The sequence below is a fragment of the Hetaerina americana genome, unplaced genomic scaffold, assembly GCF_022747635.1.
Source record: "Hetaerina americana unplaced genomic scaffold, ioHetAmer1.1.p SCAF_12, whole genome shotgun sequence".
NCBI lineage: Eukaryota > Metazoa > Arthropoda > Insecta > Odonata > Calopterygidae > Hetaerina > Hetaerina americana.
Genome location: NW_027286292.1, coordinates 15,864,602 through 15,883,714, shown reverse-complemented (window position 1 = coordinate 15,883,714; position 19,113 = coordinate 15,864,602). Strand labels below are relative to the sequence as shown.

Below are 19,113 nucleotides of genomic sequence, written 5' to 3'. Positions count from 1 at the left end.
ATTTTGTAAATGAACGATCCACACTCTGCAAAGGCTGGGAGCCAACTACCACTGGCCTTTCCTGAGACTCCCCTCCCTGGAACCCAGCCAGAGAAACCACCATCCATCCGTCTGGGAAAAAATGAAGTTATGTTATTTTTTAAACAGAAGACCTTGTAGGGCACAAACACTCCGCTATTGGGTTAAGATCAGAAGATTTTTACTTAATGCCGGAAACAATGTATCAACCAAATTGTTCCTAAATCAAAGGAACATGAAAGCCATTGAGTCACCTTATTTAGTTTGTCAAAATGCTTGATTTGAGGGATAGGTAGTAGAGAAGTGAATGCCATTACTTGTGTGGTGTTATTCGACATCAAAGAATCGAGCAAGTATTCTGAGATCATATCTAGTTTTAAGAGGTTGCTCTTTCAAAATGCAGCTCAAGGATGTTCTGAAAACAGACCATGGTCAGAATGACCAAAATAGTTTGTGATTTCATTATCCACCTGATGCCATTATCAACAAAAGAAAAGTGTTTATCTTAAACAAAATGCAATAGTTGCTTCGAGCATGCACAAAAAGGAATCTGCTGCTTATAATGGAGACATCCAAAGGCCTGATCTCCTCCATTTACCAATTTCATCGAAGTTACTAAGTTAATTGGAGCATATTGGTTTTATTGCTCTTGTTGAAATTATCTATCTAAACCATCACTGCATATTTTGATACCCAATTCGAAACAAATTATTTTCTAAATTGGAAAAAATGTTCAACAATAAGTCATTTCATAGTTAATACTGAATTATTAAAATAAATTGATGATTATTATTGAAAATATAACATTCGTGAAAATGGCCATCCACCCAATGTGAGAACTCATTTAGTCAAACAAATAACAATATGTTTGCAATTTTATTCTGGTAGATCTGTAGTCATATATACATTGGAACCTTGCTAATGAGCATAATTTGATCCAGAATTTTACTCATAATGCAAAACTCTAATTATACAAAACAATTTTTCTCATATAAATTAATGTAAAATACAAAAATGCATTCCATGCCGAAAAATAAATTATATGCATGGTATTCAAAGAGGAGTATGTACAATTGTTAAGGATCATTTTCTTCTTTCATTGAAGATACCAACCAACCTGGAATGAGAATTTGATTTGCAGAAAACAAATCACATTTACCCTGTTTTCCTGGACTATACACTCCATTGAATGCTAGTTGTAAATTAAGTCTGAATGGTAAACATGTAGCAGTTTAATTTTCAAATCGCTGCTTGCATTAACACAAAATAGCAGAGCGAAGAGGTCTTGTCTGGGCAATGAATTCTCTTCTAGGGGAGATTCACTTTGGCATCTCTTTCCAGTAGAGACCCATTCCACAACAATTAAAAATGTTGCGGCGGGTAACCCTCAGAATCTACGATCTTCTTGAAGTTCCCAATGAAGTTATATGCTGCCTTTGAGCCAGAACTTGCAGCTTCAGTAGTCCTCACAACACTGTATATGGAAGTTTTCTTTAACTTCTCTAATCACCCACTGCTTCCCTTAAATTCGTCTTCAGATGTAGATGATCCTAGCATCTTCTTCATGAGGTTGGCCATAAGTACTTTTGCCTTTCCACAAATGATTTTATAACCAACAATGTTGCATTTCAATTGCTTTTCATTTATCCGTATGTAAATCAACCTTTCAAAATCACTGATAATACAACTGTTGTGTAGATATTCTTGTCACTCCCTTTAAGGATTTACCTCCTTAACCTTGTTCTTGAGTAAAGTGAAAATTGCTGATGTAGACAGATTGTATGTGTGCTAGATCAGCCAAGTTCACATCATTTCATTGACTTTCATCATTTCTATACTTTTCATTCCCATAGTTATTTTTATTTTCCCATGGCTTTTCAGGATTTTCTCAGATCACATTTTTGCAAGGTTTAACAATGTTTGCACATAAAAATCACAAATAATTTGTCTGAACACAAATTTGGAAAAATTTGCAATCACAAGCGACACTTCAATGCTAGCCGAACAAGTGCTAAACCTACACTGATGCAGCAGGCACAGAATCTGGGGTTTCCCCTTTCCTTGTCACCTGGTATCTTAAACATCGCTTGCTAAGCAAGCCATTTTTTACAAATTTTTTGTTCCTTATGTAAGGGTCCACAGTAGGTTAATTAGATTTTGTACTGTACATTCAAACAGAAATTTCAAACAAAAATAGCCACAGGAGAACTGTACTGCCGGAAAAATCATCATTCCTTCTTACAGTATTCAACTTAAGAAAAGCGCAGGTACTTCTTCATTGAGAACATCTTCCAGTTAATTTATTGTAATTCAAGATAACTGTAAAGAGAAGACTCAATGTATTCTGGTACATGAAAAATACTGTGGAGATTATTCCGCATATGCTCGTCATGATGGAGATTTAAATATAAATATTAAGAACATGATAATTCAAATGATAGAAAGTTTTCACGGAACATGTTTTACAAGGGAAGCAAAAGCCTGGTTATTTGTGGAATAATATCCTCCTCCACCACACATACCTAAAATTCCCTTGAAATCTAGTATTTATTGCAAAAAATACCTCACAAAATACACACCTAGCCTAATTTTGTTGGCACACAAGTGGATGATAAATAGCCCCTTCTTCAATGAGGAAATCATAGAGCTTGCGAGTTTTGTTTACATCAATCTTTATCAAAGCACGGGCTTGAAGAAGCCGAAGACCATCTTCTTTAATACATGCTGCAACTAAAATGTTCTTAAATTCTATGAAACTATCAGGCACAAAACGTGCAACTGAGCACAATTCACGTTCTTTTGCACTAAGTTTATCACACCCAGGAAGCTTGGATATATTGAGAGGAGGAGCAGGACGCCTTGGCTGGTTGACCAAACGTGGAAACTTACCTGCTCTGCCATCACATGCATTTTTCCAACTGGAAAATGGGTTAAGCAAATATTTCCTTCTTTCCTTTAAAAATTCTTCTTGGCGGTGACAGTACCTCTTGTACACAGATGACATATGATAGTTTGTTACACCATTCCTACGTAGCTCGTAGAGCTCATTTAGACTTGCTCTGAGATCTGCTTCCAACTTCAGGCCCTCTAATAACTTGTCCATCTCCTGTCCACTTAAAAACTGAGTAAACTTGGTCAGAGTCTTCACCAGTTGGGAACTAACTCCAAGACATGATGAAAATTGCCTGTCTCCACCACGATTACCCCACTGAAGATTTGAATCATCATAGCGACGCAACCATAAAACATTTTTTTGGGGGTGGATGAGGCCATGCTCTCTGATAGTTTCATGGCGACGTTTTCTTTCAATCAGGTGTTTATTGTAGTTATCCACAACTGCAAAAATCAATTCACTCCCCAGTCTCCTTTCTTCATCACTCCATCCCTGAACTGGTTCATATATGAAAGCCGGATCTAGGCTGGAAAGTATGTGTTCTGCATCATTATCATAATCTGTCTGAAAGTCTCCCCGAGCAGCATTATAACCAGAGAAAGCACCATGAAGAATGGATGTTGATGTGAATCTAGGAGGATCATGTAAATTAGCACGATGTGCAATATATGCTGGATTAATCCTAAAGTGGTGATCATTTTGATATGCTCGCAGATAATGCTCCTTGATTTCCTTTGCACTGTGCATTGAGTCCATAGATTTTGAGACATTAACCCAATCATTTGGGCCATGATGAACAAGGGCATCCAAGAGATTTAGCTCTTCAGCAGCTGTCCACCCTACTTCCAACACTGGCATGTCAACTCTCATCATGATGGTTTCATGATTATTATGATGGCATCGAAATTCAACACCCTTTGCAATGCAGTGCTGACATAATATAGTATTTTCTGGGCAATTTATACAATAGCTGTACACATCCTGTAAATGTCCCAAACAATAACAGCATAAAACCCTGGGTAGATTATTATCAGCCATCTTTCCAAGGGATGGATATAACCTGAAAAAATAATTTCAATGAACAATTCCTCATCTAATTCAACCAAACGTAAAACTTCTAACATTAAATTACATAGAAATACAAACAGTAAAGTGGGAGCTAAAAATTACATTATATAATGATTTCTCATAAATAAGGATGGCTGTTTGGAAAATAAATGCAAGGTTCTAAACTTTTGAGCATATTCTTAAAATTTGGAAAATAATAAATTTTAGTCACATGCATGAAGTGAATGAAAATTGCATTTTATAAAATTCATTAAAACATCTTTCATTCAAATCAATTTCAAATTAGTGCTTGGAAATAATATGAATTAACCACGGTGTTCAGCCTGAAAGCTTGATAGGTGAGGGAAGAACTCAACTGGTACTAAGTGCAATGATGTGAGAAATTCACACACCAGGGTAGGTGGGCCAGTTCCTTTCTCTGAATCGCCTAAGGTTTCCCAAGAAGATTAGGTATCTGAAAAATTACAGAACTTAATTGAAGTTAGGGGTTCCTAAAGGCATGCTCAGGGTTCAATTTATTTTAAATAAACATTATTTTTCTGGTTGTTGAAAAATTACCATTTTACTAGTTAAGATACCACACTAGAAAGTGTCACTCTAAGCTATCTTCCTTAACACAATAGCTAATTTACCACAATAGGTCAATAAGCTGTTTTTAGGGTAAAATGGAAAGCATATTAAACTTGGGGCATGAATGGGAATTTTATGACAATACCTAAAAAGTGATGACAAAAGGTGGTACCAATATAACGACAAAATTACCTAAAATTTCCAGTTTTGACCTAAACACTCCCTGAATACCTAGGACCACGGTCATTGATGCAGCTTTAAACACAATAGTACCTGCCCCACCATTGCCTTAACAGCATTGAAATGGCACGGAAAATATCACAGTAAAAACATGAGATAAGTGTATGATGGGAAATGGGCCCAGCATTGGGATCAGGATACCACTGAAAAATATCTGCCGCCTCCGGGATTTGAACCCAGGCCCTCTCGGTGGGAAGCCTGTACATTAGCCACCGCACCATCCTGATCCCTTTATGCAGTTGCTTTGGAAATTTTCTGCAAGTTACAAGTTATTAAGTTTCCATTGTGGCTGACGTGTTGGATTGGTTTATTATCCATGGATCACATAAGGTTAACAGGTCAACACCCTGTTGATTGATAATAATAAATAAGTTAAAATATAGAAAAAAATTAAAAGAGTATAGATTTAAAAAACATGGAACTCAATTTTGTACAAATAAGGGCATGAGAAAAAGCTTAATGTAGAGTCCTATCAAATGTGGACTTTTCAAATTAATATTTTATGAAATGTCTAAGTCCTATGGATATTGTGGAAGGAAATGAGACATTGCAAAGTCAGGATTCTAATGAAGCCAACATGAAATAGATCTACATTATATTGCATCATCACTAAAAAACAAGAGTTACTACACACACTACTTGTACAACTTCCTAAGAAATATACGTCACTTTTTAGAATTATTGCCAATGAGAAACCAGACAGCAAAAATTGTTCCTGCCGTAAGAATTCTTCAGCTACCATATGGATGAAACAAGACATAGTGGACAATATCCAAAACATCTCCAAAACACAGCTTTACAGCTGAATCATATGGCACAGTCATTCAGGTGACATCACGATCATCACCAAAATTACATTGATTGTATAGTTTTAGATTCATAAGCAGCAGGGAAATCTTTTATTGCTGTGTCAAACCTAATTCAAGGCCCCCCCTTGCAACAAAATATCTACCAGACAAAAACAAAACAAGTCCTCATTACACTCGAGGAACAATTAGTAAACTTAAAATACAATAGATCATAAAATCCATCATTACTATACATCATTAGGTAATCTACCATTTAAGGTAGGTTTTAGATGGACACAGACTGGAAAACAATGCAATTCTTTGCCCATCCTAACAAAACACAACCTAATACCTGACATTAGAATAAACCCTTCCTCAATTCTACATAATTCCTTCTTCACTTCATACCACCCAGCATTCCTATCATTTTCCTAGCCCTTCTCTACAAGGCAAACATTCTGCCCTCTATCAGCCTTCCAGTGTCTAAAGTTTCAATTAATATAAACCAACCACTTTGTATCTACTGCAGACAACCTCTTAAAATGTATCCCTGACCACCTCTTTGACCCTTACAGATCCAAGTTCATCCACAAATCTGACAGTATAAATTCAGACCTGGATCCCATTGTCTCCCCGTCTTCCAATTGTCCTCAATAATTTAACCTTCTTCCTCCTCATCTAACTCCTATTTCTCCTCCCTTCCATTTGATTTCCCTGCAATCTATTAGGTAGCCATTCAGTAGACATTCTATACCTGATGAAGATGGCCTTCCAGTGTCTTGAGATGCATTGCATCTCCCTCTTTTCCTTCTCTCCTTTCCATCTGATTCTTCATTTAATACCTTTTGTCCCTCAATAGCAACCATCAATGTCCACCCCACCACATTCCTACCTTGGAGACCACCAGAGATATCTGATGCTGCTCTGACACAATGCAACATCCAGCTGGTTCAGCAGGTGTCAATTATCGAAGGATTCTTCAGCAAGTAATTCAGCTCCACGAATTATTTTCCTCTTAAATCCTCACCCATCCCTCATCCTATCCCTCTTCTTCCCCACTTCACTATCATTGGCCATTGAAAACCTTCCAAGAAATAAAGAATCAGATATTAAATCATTCCTTTTGCATTGGCAACTAGAAGAGGTTATCATGAAAATACCACAAGTATTTGAATAGCAGAAAAATTTACCTCTTGAAAGGCTCTCTAAGGATTTAAAAATGTTAACAACCTTTATCAAGGAAGAAGGATTAACTAAGATGGAAGAGTTTCTTCTAAAAAGAAAGAGAAATTTGATATGACAACTGTGAACATCTAAAACATTTGGCAATGGGTAACAAAAGAATACAAGATGCTTGTTTATACCACAAGAGAGCTCTAAGAAGCAGGGGCTCAATAATGACAACATGATGGATAACAGACAATCAATTACGTGAATACTACATACTGAAGATGAGGATGCAAAGGTTAAGTAACTTTTCCAAAGGGAGTAGCAGTAGGAAGAAGCCTGTTGCACTTAACCTGTAAGACTAGACAAGATTAACTCGAGTGGGAATTTTGAGAGAATATCATAGGAAAACATCACCAAACTGGACATTTAGACTGTAAAACATACACTCGGATACTAGCAAGTAATTACAAAACTAGGTATTCAGTAGTAAAAAAATATGAATAAAAATCTGGAAGCATTCTGCGACTCCAACTTTGAAAAACATAATAAGTTTCAAACTTGACTTTGTGGAATTCCTTCATGATGAGGGTAGAGAAAGAAACTTTGCACTTCCACATCAGATTTATTACTTCACACAACCATGGTTTCAATGCTGCACATCATCATCAGGTGACATACATGAAACCTTTTTCAACTTATATAGCCAGGCTCCAAAGGGGGGAGGAAGGTGGGGGAAGTTAGGGAGAGGAGGTAAGTTGAGTTCTGGCACGGCAACCTATTAGGGGACTAGGGAAGACCACAATGGTTTGACCATCATTAAGGGACGGTTGATGGTCTTCACTGCCTTGGTGGGGGGTGGGGAAAGATTTTGGAGTCTTTATGGAAATTAAGGAGGGGGGAATGGGAGAGGTATATTATTTATTTGTTTTCTGTCCAATGTAGATTCTACTATGCTATATACCATACATCTACACCTGACTAGCACCGATGGTGGAGAATTCCATTTCTTGGCCACATTTCTCTCAAGATACAACAAATGCTCTCCAAGAACAAAATCAAGACAGTATTTTACAACACACACACTTTAAAAAACATAATGGGTTCACCCAAAGACAAAATTGACATAATTCAACTTAGCAGGGTATATGAACTGAATTGCACAGAATGAAATGCCATCTATACGGGACAGACAAGGAGGACATTTGATATTAGGATTAAAGAACGCCATTCAGGCTTCACAAAGAAAGGCAACAGATCTCAATTTGCCAAACACCTCTTGGAAAAGAATCATACCAGTAACTTCACACCAGACATTCTTCACACAGAAAAGAGGGATGCAGGTTGAATGCTTTGGAGGAGCTAGAAATTTGGCAATCCCTTCAATCTGACAGATTTGAGGGGGTCAACGAAACAATATACCTCTCCCATTCCCCTCCTAAAATTCCTAAAAGACTCCAATATCTCTCCGCACCAACCCCACCCAGGCAATGATACCATGGAACGTACCTTAATGAAGGTCAAGCTATGGCAAAAAAAACACCTCCCCCTCCCCTAGATCCCTTATAGGTTTCTGCGCCAGTACTCAATTTACCCCCTCTCCCTTACTCCCCATACCTTCCTCCCCTCTTGGAGCCAGGCTATATAAGTTGAAACAGTTTTCCGATGTCACCTGATGATGATGCAGCATCGAAACCATGGCTGTGTGAAGTAATATATCTTTATATGGAAGTTCAGAGTTTTTTTCTCTACCCTCATCCAACTTTGAAGACGCTACATGAGATACAAAAAGTACTATGAATTATGCAATGATATTTGCTGGAGCTTCAACTTTATGATGTTCTCACAACCATAGAACAGTTGCTTCATCCTCCACAGAGGCAGAATGGCTGCAGTTGAGTGTTAAAAGAGATTCAGTTTCCAAGCCATGATTGTGAAATTGATTGGTGAAAAAGTACTAGTAATTCTAGAAATGGATAAAATAAGTGCACTTCAGATGTTAATTCATGCCAAATGACCAAAAGAGTTAAGACATTAAGTTATACTATCATTCCTTGATTGAGCAATATAGACGGGCTTGCTTTCTTTTGAAATATTGCCCCTCTGAAGAGCAGCTGGATATATTCACTAGTCTACAAAATTTAAGAGGATAAGAGACAGAACCAGAAATGAAATGAATTATGCTATTCAATTATATTGTGTGATCGTGGTAGTTAAGTATTATTGTCGTCGAAAAAGGTGCTAAGTTTTTGCATTTACAGAGCGTAGGATATTTTTATTTTTAAATCTTAATGGGATAAATTATCATACCCCAAATTTGGCAATAACATTTTTATTATTTTCGGTTAGTAGTTTTGCCCGAGTCTTTTACTATGCTTTTGTGATGGAAATATATTAAAATTTACATGCAATTAATTTTGAAGTGTGGTTTACGAATGTGGACCATTTTATTCCTAATTATTGACATCAAAACATCTAAAAAGTTCTCTCCACCACTATTAATATTATTTTATTTCTATTTCACTTTTTTCATCCTCTCCAAATCTCAAAACCCTCCAATCTATCATTATCCACTTGTCTCGATGAACAAGTTGCTGATCAGCACAAAACTGCATTTCATATCAATATTTTAACAAATATTTTTTTACTTTAGTTCCTAGTTATAACCACCTCGTTTTAGGATCTTCTTTAATAATAATGCTTATTATAAGTAATATACTGGTTATGGTAGGTTTAGGATGGACACAAATACCAAATACATATATTGTCTCTACTAACAAAACACAATCCAACACCCTACTCTACAACAAGCCCCTCTTCATCTCCGAATACTTCCTTCCTCCCTTCATTCAATCCAACATTCCTATCATATTCCTCCTCCTTCCTCATTTGCCTAATATTCTCCCCTCAATCATAGTCATCAACATCCCACTGCCATTCATTATGCTTTTCATCCATTTTTCCTGCCTCCTTATGATTTCTCACAACAATCCTATCTCCTCCGTCACCATGCCTAGCACTTTCTCATTTGTTTTTTTTCTGTCCACATTACCTTCTCCACAGTCGCATTTAAAAAGCCTCCAAACTAGGACTTGTACCCTGGTTCAATTACCATGTTTCCATGTCATGTGTAACTACGAGCAAAGTTTGAAAGAGAAGTTTCTCAACATCTCAACTCAGCATCACTGCCATCAATTCTCTCCTCTTGTGTGAAAGCTTCATTACCTGGCACAATTCTTCTCCTAACATCCCTGCTACTTGGACCATTTCGGTCCAAAATACTTACTAGTTAAGTAAACTGTTCCACCTCCTCTCATTTTGCCCTTTTATTTTAATGTTTAGCTTAGGATTTTTCTTTCCAGAGAATCGCATAACTTTTGTTTATTTATATCTATTCTCATCCCATATCTATCACATTGAATTTTCAAATCACTAAGCAATGCTTGAAACCCATGGGACAGCTGGCAAACTAAAGCTTGGCCATTAGAGAACCTGTTTTTATGAATTCCCCGCCGACTTTCCTTTCATCTTCAGTTCTTCCCATGCCTCTTTAATCATTTCTTCCATATATACCGTAAACAGCGCGGTGATAATGGACAATCCTACCCAAATCTTATTCCTTACACTGCCCATTCTGACGCTCCATCCCCCACTTCCACCTGACATGTACAATTTGTAGATTATCCTCCCATCACGCTAATCAATTCCTATTTTCTGCAATATATTTGCTAGTTTTTCCTAATTCACTCTGTCAAATACCTTTTTGAAATAAAAATAATTTTTGTCCAAGGGCCAGATAGTACAAAAATGCAATTCCACTAGTTTCTTTACTACTTGGTAATTTTTTACCTGAATCCTAAATTTGAGAACTTATAAGTATGCTAATTATAACCTCCAAATTTGAGGATTAACTGATCCTTCATATTTTTTTGCTCATTACTGACTTAATTTCCTTATACTGATTCCATCCCAATCCTATCACTCTGGTCCAATTATGTACCTTTCAATGACTGCAATCCCATGGCTGACTGGTCAACTAGAGCTTAATCATCCGTAAATCTAACTCTTTCAATAAGTTCCCCAACTGCTTTAATTCCTATTTACCTTTCATATACTTTCCTTACCATTTCCTTGGCATATATGTTGAAAAGCGCCATTGATCATGCTCATCCTGTACTGTCTTTTACCCCATGCCTATCACAGCCTCACCTGATTCTCCATATGTTACTTGCACTTGTGCAGTCCAAGAAATCTATCGATTTTAGATTAGTGGCCTATTCCCCCAGCAATATACTCATTGCACCCAACTTAATCTGTCAAATGCCTTAATCAAGAAGAAACTAATACACTAAGGTAAGGAAACTTTGTACAATAAACATTAGTTTGATTAAGTAGAGTGAACTTCCATCTTGATGTAGACAGAAGTAAAAATACTAAGCCAATATTTCACAATTTAAGAAGTCAATGTTTCAACATCATTATCCAGTGTATCATATTTTCGAACACATAGCCTAACAATAAAAATATAGAGAGGATAAATACGGAGGAAAGGATGAACAGGGAGCAGGGAGACAATTGTTACAAGGTAGGTGCTAGCAGGGGGTGATGCAATCAACACAGGAGTAGTAATCAATAAGGTGTATAGTGCTCAACTTGTAGGAATTGTGAGAGCTGCATGGTACCCATAGATGGAGGGTGGTTACAATATGAAATGGGCAGGGGAGGGGATACCCTTCCCTACCTACAATACCTCTCTTATATTTCTAAATTCCATCCATCCTGCCCAAAAATAACCCATGTCTGTCTTGTACCTCCGCCCATCTCTCACTTAACCCACCCACCGTCTCCACACATCATTTTACCTTCATATTACCTACAACCTGAGCATTATGCAACCGCCATTACCTACTAAATAACCTCTCCCCCTCCTGTCTTCCTTTTATCACCACCATTTAAAACCTACCTTGTTACTGTTTTCTCCTAACAACCCCTGGCTCTGCATCTCCTCTCCATACTTCCCCAATATTTTCATTTCGGCTACTTGCTAGAAATGACCACACTGGATGATGACGTTGAGGCTTAGAAATGAAAGTGGTAATAAAAAATGTTCCTGTCAACATTTAGATATAATAGTACTTAAATCAGGTTACATCTAAGAACAAAATTTTCTGATAACCCTAATTCTAATTTAACATTTGCATAAATGACTTCATTATTACCTTGTACTCAGATGTACCCACCCTTTTCTAAATCCAACCGATTCTCCCCTAGGTCATTAGCTCGTCTCCATCCTATTGTTTAAGATCGTAAGTATTTGTGCCGTGAGAAGTCATCCTTGTTTTTCTACAGCCTTAACATACATCTGCCTTTCTCTTTTAGAGAATGGTTGCTAATACTGGGATGTAATGGAAGGAGCTCCTTCTATTTCATTCTGTGTGTAACTTTAACAGTTCTTATCACAACACTCCGCCAGAGTTTTCACGCCCCATTCTTTCTCTCCTTGATTTATCATTCAACTAATAGTAGTTTCTTCACTTCACTAAATTCTACAGTTATTTTTTCCGCTAAACATATTATTCACTAATATTTTTTAAAATAATTTTTAAAATATTTATTTGGCGTGCGATTTACATACCGTGAGCACAAAGATCCAGTTGACAGTTAAAATTATATGTAAATCAATCTCCGTCTAAGATAACACAAGGAATTATAATGTTGCATTTTTGAAAAATATCTTTAGCTTGCATGTGCACTAGCCTGTTTTGTAGGCTCAACCAATATGAAGATATAACCCCTAGGCCTATCTCACATTCAAACCGGTAATACCCTTCACCGATTCAAATCTGAGTTCGTACTGATAAGGCATTAGCGGGCATACTTTTCTCCACCTAAATAACGACAGCCTCTTTAAATTAGATTGAACACTCAACTCGTTAAAATCCCACACAGTAGTACTGACATCTATGTTGCTGAGAATAAGGAATTAACAGATGATGTTCGAATATAAATATTTTAACAGATTTAAATCGATTAGAAAATAGTTTTACAAAAATTTTGTGAATATGCTGAGGTTTTTGACCACTTAATAACTCATTCAATTTGTTAGGTTTCATCAAAATATTCCATATTTTTCATTTTATTAAGTAACTTCGGCGATTTTAAGACTATTTTCGTATTTATTTTCTTCAAACGGAATCTATCTACTCGAGGATATCGGTTATTTTAGATTTTGCTATTATATATTAATTTGGTACTGTTTTAAATAATTCAGTTACGTCTTAAGGCGAAAATGTAATTTGCGTAGAACCCTTGGATGAGCGACGCAAGGTTTTGCCGGACATCTTAAATCTATTTACATTTATTATTTTTCTTTTTAATGTTGTGATGAGCGCCATAAGTAGAAAAGTGTTAACTGCATCTGAAGATTTACCTGCCTTCAGGGCGCTGCGCTAAAACATAGGAAATAAAGTGAAAATGCATTTCACCTTCACATATGTGCGTACACACATGGAATAAGGGATTTTGTGGCATAAGAAACCTTTTGAAAAAATGCGCGAGATAATGATTTCATTTCAGGATAATATTACGGTGAAATTGTAATGAAAGATATAAATTTATATTAAATTTCTATAAATGAGAAAGAATACTGGAGAGAAACGTCGAAGATTTGGTAAATTACAATCAAGATTATTATTATTATTTTCACTGTGAGGCATATCTTTCTCCAAAAACTGTTTTAATTATGCAGAAGAAATAACACATTATTATAAGTGTTTGGCATAAGACAAATATTACTTTTTATTTATAGCAGTAGGCAAAACGTAAATGAGGTAGTTCCTATTTTTGCTCTCGGTTTAATAATGTAACCTTATGAAATGTCAACAAAAGTTCATAAATAAATGGTAATTACTTGATTCAATTCTTGATATTTCACTTAAATAGTTCATTTACTGATAGCTATTTCACCCTCCTGTATAGTGCACCTTTCTTAGTTAACCTTGTGACTACAAACTTTCCATATCCTCATAGTTATTTTTCCATCATGCTACATTTTCTCTGTTAGTTTTTACCTCAGCTGATTGCATAAATCTTGGTGCTTTTTTCTCATATTTTATTGAGAATAGAGATAAATATGATATTTTAATATGATTAATGACTAATTAATTGAGTTAAATACATTTTAAGCTAGACACTTGATTATTTTGAGGCATATTTAACCATTTCAGAGAATAAAGAGGTATGGAAACAATCTCTATAGGAGGTTATTTAAACTACTCATTTATGAGAATGCTGATGATTCCAAGTAGTTGGTCTGGAATTATTGGTATGATACAAGGTCTGTAAATGTAAAATGAACATACCTACAGCATGAAACAATGGAAATATGAAATAGCCAAGGCAATAAGCTGAGGCAAGTTTATGGCTTTGCCTATTTCATTTTTCCAATACAAGTACTGTTCAAAAAAAGATGAGACTGTTATAATAAATACTTGATTTTGTTAGTTTACCCTTTAATCACACCTATCATTTTCTAAACACAACCTTTGGCTGCCAATACAATACTCCCAACGATTTTTCAAGATTTGAATGCTACCTGGAGTGCTTCTTTTCGGGTACAATTAATGTACAATTTCGTTGGATGAGTTCAATAGTTTCAAATCAGCGTCCTTTCAAGGTGGATTTGAACTCAGAAAATTGGAAAAAGTCTCCTGGAGCACGATTCAGAGATTAGGGTGACTGAGGGATTAATAGTGCACTATTTATGGCCAAAAACTGGGTAACAAATCAATGATGTATGCACCAGTGGATTGTCGTGATCGAAAAATCAAGATTTGTATTTCCACATTTGTGGTCTCTTCTGACCAAAATCTCTGTCAAAAGGGTAAAACATGATCATACACTAATGTCAACTTCATTGGAGATCTCCCTCGCTGTTAATCTATGGTTTGCATGCATTAAATCATTCACAATGTCGACATTGATGGTTGTCCACTTCTTGGATCTTCATCAATCGAGGTTTGCCCTAGACTGAAAGCAATTTTGCCAATGAAAACTCTGTGCTTGACTCATGGATTCATTGCTGAATGCCTCTTGAATCACTTCATCAGTTTCAGTTGTACTTTTCTTGAGGTTAAAAAGAAATTCAATGCACATGTGATGCTACTTTAATACCTTCATTCTAACCCACACAAGAATTTGCACAGCAAGCGTATGCAAGCTCAGACAAGAGTCGCTTTTGTGTGGAGACAAGGCAAGATAGGGCCACAAGGAAGGCAGTGTTTTACCTCTGAAAGATGCCATTATAAGGCATCACCTCACTAATTTTGATCTCTCCCGCAGTTCATGCATAGAGATACCCATATTTTTTTGCAAAGACCTTGTATGCAGTAAAGTGAATACTTGATTTAGCTTTTGGGTGCATGGTGAAATCTAAATAATTCTATCTATGGTAATTTTCAAGTTCATGAGCAAAGGAAAAGCAGAGGTCCAATAAATTTTGTTAGGCAAGGAATGCATTTCTCAGACTTGATGTGAGTTTCCAAAACACACTATTGGCATAACATAGCCAAAATATAATATTTTAGAGGTCATCATCATGGCTCATTTATTCATGAAAATATCTCCTACTACTCGTTAAGTATTCCCAATTGGACTGAAACCATGAGGATGGATGGGGTTGCATGTGGTGATGAGTCCTAGATCTGTGCCATCAGGAGCAACGATATACATTCCTGGGAGGATCACCCATGCAAGAATAATGGAAGGGTAGATGCTAGCTATGCTAATCATAATGGATATTACATAAACATCAGTGATTTACCCCAATTTCAGATTATACAATCCTCACACATTTATTCAAATAACTAGAGAAAAGGGAACACTATGCAGAAATTGTATGCATTAGTCACCATGTAGTTCCTTATTAAAAGTATATTGGCAATTGATATATAGATATACTGTATATGAATCCTCGATATAGATAAAGGTTTCCGCACCTGATTAGGGTATTTTTCATATCCCAGTTCAGACTGAATATAGATTTTGAAAGAAATTTTCTTTTTGCTTTTGATAATTTCATTTTTGTAAAAGAATTTTGTATAATTACATGGAACATAAAAAACTAGACAAATGACCAAAGATTTCATTGTAACATCTTTTAATATGGGGTGACTCAGTAAAATAGGATGTATTTCTTCGATTTACCACTACAGGAAAGGTTTTTACAGAATATACAGTGTGATTCACAAAGAGAGTGTATAACTTAAGGATGTGGCAGGGAATGTGAATTTAAGCATCATTTGTCTTACGAAAATATAGCCTTAGTTAAGGACCCATGGCAATGCAAACATTCCATTAAGAAAATCCTGCAGTTTATATGAACACACTTAATTGTAATGGGATCAATTAATTGAACTGAGTAGGCCTTTTTTAAAAAGGTTCACTAAAAACATATCTTTGTAAATGCCTTGCATTGTTAGTTGACAGATGAAAAGTTACAAGATGTCACCAAACATCACTGAAAAATTTTTACTGTAAAAGGTTTTTTTAGCATTGCATAAATTCAAGAGATAAAAACAGTAATTCAAAGCAAATTAAATTTTATATTTAATTGGGTAAAATAATTATCTTTGTTTTAGGCCAAGATTGTCAGTTTCATGATTGCCTGAGAATTCAACACTGCGATATAATATCAATTATTGATATTCAATAATTAATGAGGGAATTACATACAAAATCTAAATATAAAGGAACTTTACCAAATAAAGTTCCCATCATTTATCGCTTAAGCTTCAATTGAGTTGGAAGTTTGACTAGCTTTTCCAACATCATTAGTGATTGTAAATCACCAGGAAAATGGCACACAAAAATAATGTAAGGGCACAATATATCACACCACTAAAATAACACCTTGGTCCCCAAAACACAGATGATAGTAGCGGCCGTCTCTCTCTCCTGCACGTACAACCTCGTAACTGATTTATAAGTGGGCCGCCATCCGCTCTTAATGAACACGGAGATTTGCTAGTTGGCGCGGGGAACGTCCGGGCGTCCGACAGCAGCGGCGGCGGCCCCCCCGTCTCGGCCGGCGACCGCGGCAGCGACCCTAGGCTCTCTTTGAATGGTTATTAACTCCCGGTAAATTTGGTGTGGCAATCCTCCGCCGATGGCCCTGGGAGCTTGGTGGGTGAGTTGAGCGCCAACGGGGAGGCGGGTGAGTTGAGCACCAGCGGGGAGGCGGGTGAGTTGAGCACCAGCGGGGAGGCGGGTGAGTTGAGCGCCAACGGGGAAGCGGGTGAGTTGAGCACCAGCGGGGAGGCGCGTGAGTTGAGCACCAGCGGGGAGGCGGGTGAGTTGAGCGCCAACGGGGAAGCGGGTGAGTTGAGCGCCAGCGGGGAGGCGGGTTTGGAGGCTGCCCCGGCGGCCGCCGCGACGGCGCCGAGGGCGTGGCAATGGACGGCAGGTGGGCTGAGTGGCCGGGATCCCGGCAGCTTCGGGGGCGGGCTCATCGCTTTGTTCGGCGACCCTTGGCCCTTGATTCCCTGGTTGATGGACTGGCAGGAAGCGGCGAGGGCCACGCAATCGAGGGTTGGTGGGGTGAGCGGCTGGGAGCCTTACAGCTTCGGAGGTAGGCTCTTCGCTTCGGCCGGCAACCCTAAGCCCTTGCTGTCCAGGTTGATGGCCTGGCAAGAGGGCGAGGAGCTCCCCGCGTCCGAGGCTACGCATTTTCTCGCCGGCAGCCACGGGAGTTTTTTCCAGCAGCCTGGGGGTTTGGTCGGGAGGAGGCCGACTGAATAGCGAATGTTCGCTCCACCTGCGGGAGGGAAGGGGTTTGACAATTAAGAAGGATTTTGATGATTTACACACAGTATCTGTAATGTAGTCTCTACTAGCATTCCACTCTCTAGAATTGGTAATCATTTGGGTATTCATGCAATTATTCATTGTATTTTGGTAGCATTCATTCACTGATAAGTTGCTTGAAGGATTTTATATAGCAATTTCTAAATATTCTCCATGAAAAAGTGATCAATGTGCATAATTACCCTTTCTAACTTTCACCATTCTCTTCCTCTTTTTCCGACCCTACTTCCCCCACTTTCACCCCACTGGACTTCCTACGTAAATTTCGGCGGGAAATCCCTGGTCCTCTGCCTTTTCTGTATCCTTCTCCTCTCCCCTCTCCCAACCCCCTCATACTCATGGTATCTTACAACTAACTTTTCTAGTCGGTCAGTCTCACACCTAAGGCCTGGGGGAATCTCTCCCGGAGATTTACTTTGTAAGTTGCTTTTGTTTTTCTGTGATATTGTTGATGAAATCTGATGACATAAAACATTAGGTTTCAAGACCAATATTGCAATTCCACTGTCAAAGAAGATCATAATTAACTCATCCATTCCAAGGAATCAAATTCAATTCTTTTCACCGAAAAAAATGCAGTTATATTCCCTTTGCACATCTGCTCATAAACGATGGAATACCTGCATGCTCGAAAATAACAAATTTACTAAACGGGCAATAAACGAAACATTTCTGTGAAGATGCTTCAACGCACAAAGCCCAGCTATTACCCGTACCTTACTAAGTAAACGTTTATTTGAAAATGTATATAATACTATTCATTTCAGCGGCACTACCCCGATAATTACATTGTGGCTGTTGGTCCGTTTGGAATTGAAACGGCGACGATAGAGAATATGCCAATTGGGTTTCTATATACATATTTCTACTTTTTCAATTGTGGTGGAGCTTGGAAGGGCAATCCGGGTCCTATGCCTTTTAAACATGCCTGGGCCTCTGTTTTGTAACTTTTTGATTGCCATCGATAGCTATTTGACATCGTGCTAAAAATTGTATAACGTTCTTAGATTAACGTCCGAACAACTGACTTCAACTTCATCTCGATACGGCTTTGAATGTTAATAGTATGGTTTTCTTTGGTTTGTAATTTAATTTATGATTAAAAAGCCACTGTCTAGGTACAATTAATGTCAGTATAGATGTTAGGATTTCGCTCGATTATATAAATATTGATAGATTATTAATGGAGGGTCCGTTAATAAACAAGCCCACGATAGTGAACTGTATGTAAGGAGAGACAGAAAAACGGCAATGGACGTTTTTATTGAGCTCTATTGGGTCCTTTCTAGGCATGCTACCTTGATCAAAAAGTTCCCGGAATAACCACCGTGTGGCGCTCCCATCGTTCCGATTTGAGTTCTGTTTTTTTTTGTTAAATTGGTACATCTGTTGTTGATATTCCCTTTAAATCTTAGTGTCATAACTTGACATTTGCAAAAGTTACGTAGCCAAGAGTACATCTATCTCTGTGTGTGTTGGCGATTTTTTACAATTTCAGAAATGGAT

General features: G+C 37.4%; 2 protein-coding genes across 7 annotated transcripts; both read right to left on the bottom strand.

Moving 5' to 3' along the window:
• Window positions 1-880: 880 nt before the first annotated feature.
• Window positions 881-12,678, bottom strand: LOC139685710 (transcriptional adapter 2-alpha-like). 6 transcript variants are annotated; one of them, XM_071582727.1, is made up of 5 exons: window positions 12,380-12,678; window positions 6,768-6,850; window positions 6,470-6,661; window positions 4,372-4,433; window positions 881-3,971 (listed from the first exon to the last, which is right to left on the bottom strand). In XM_071582727.1, the coding sequence occupies exon 5, from the start codon at window positions 3,947-3,949 to the stop codon at window positions 2,603-2,605; it is 1,347 nt and encodes a 448-aa protein (XP_071438828.1). In that variant the 5' UTR covers window positions 3,950-3,971; window positions 4,372-4,433; window positions 6,470-6,661; window positions 6,768-6,850; window positions 12,380-12,678; the 3' UTR covers window positions 881-2,602. The 6 variants fall into 6 exon arrangements, with proteins under 6 accessions (XP_071438828.1, XP_071438831.1, XP_071438829.1 ...); XM_071582730.1 differs by lacking the exon at window positions 6,768-6,850 and having other exon boundaries at window positions 4,336-4,433; XM_071582728.1 differs by lacking the exon at window positions 6,768-6,850.
• Window positions 12,679-16,871: 4,193 nt separating this feature from the next.
• LOC139685817 (uncharacterized) lies at window positions 16,872-17,252 on the bottom strand. Its single transcript, XM_071582935.1, has one exon. The coding sequence runs from the start codon at window positions 17,250-17,252 to the stop codon at window positions 16,872-16,874; it is 381 nt and encodes a 126-aa protein (XP_071439036.1).
• Between the last annotated feature and the right edge of the window lie 1,861 nt (window positions 17,253-19,113).

Excerpts from the sequence above, each read along its gene's own strand:
- LOC139685710 (XM_071582727.1), bottom strand. The coding sequence starts at position 3,949 with ATGGCTGATAATAATCTACCCAGGGTTTTATGCTGTTATTGTTTGGGA.
- LOC139685817 (XM_071582935.1), bottom strand. The coding sequence starts at position 17,252 with ATGAGCCCGCCCCCGAAGCTGCCGGGATCCCGGCCACTCAGCCCACCT.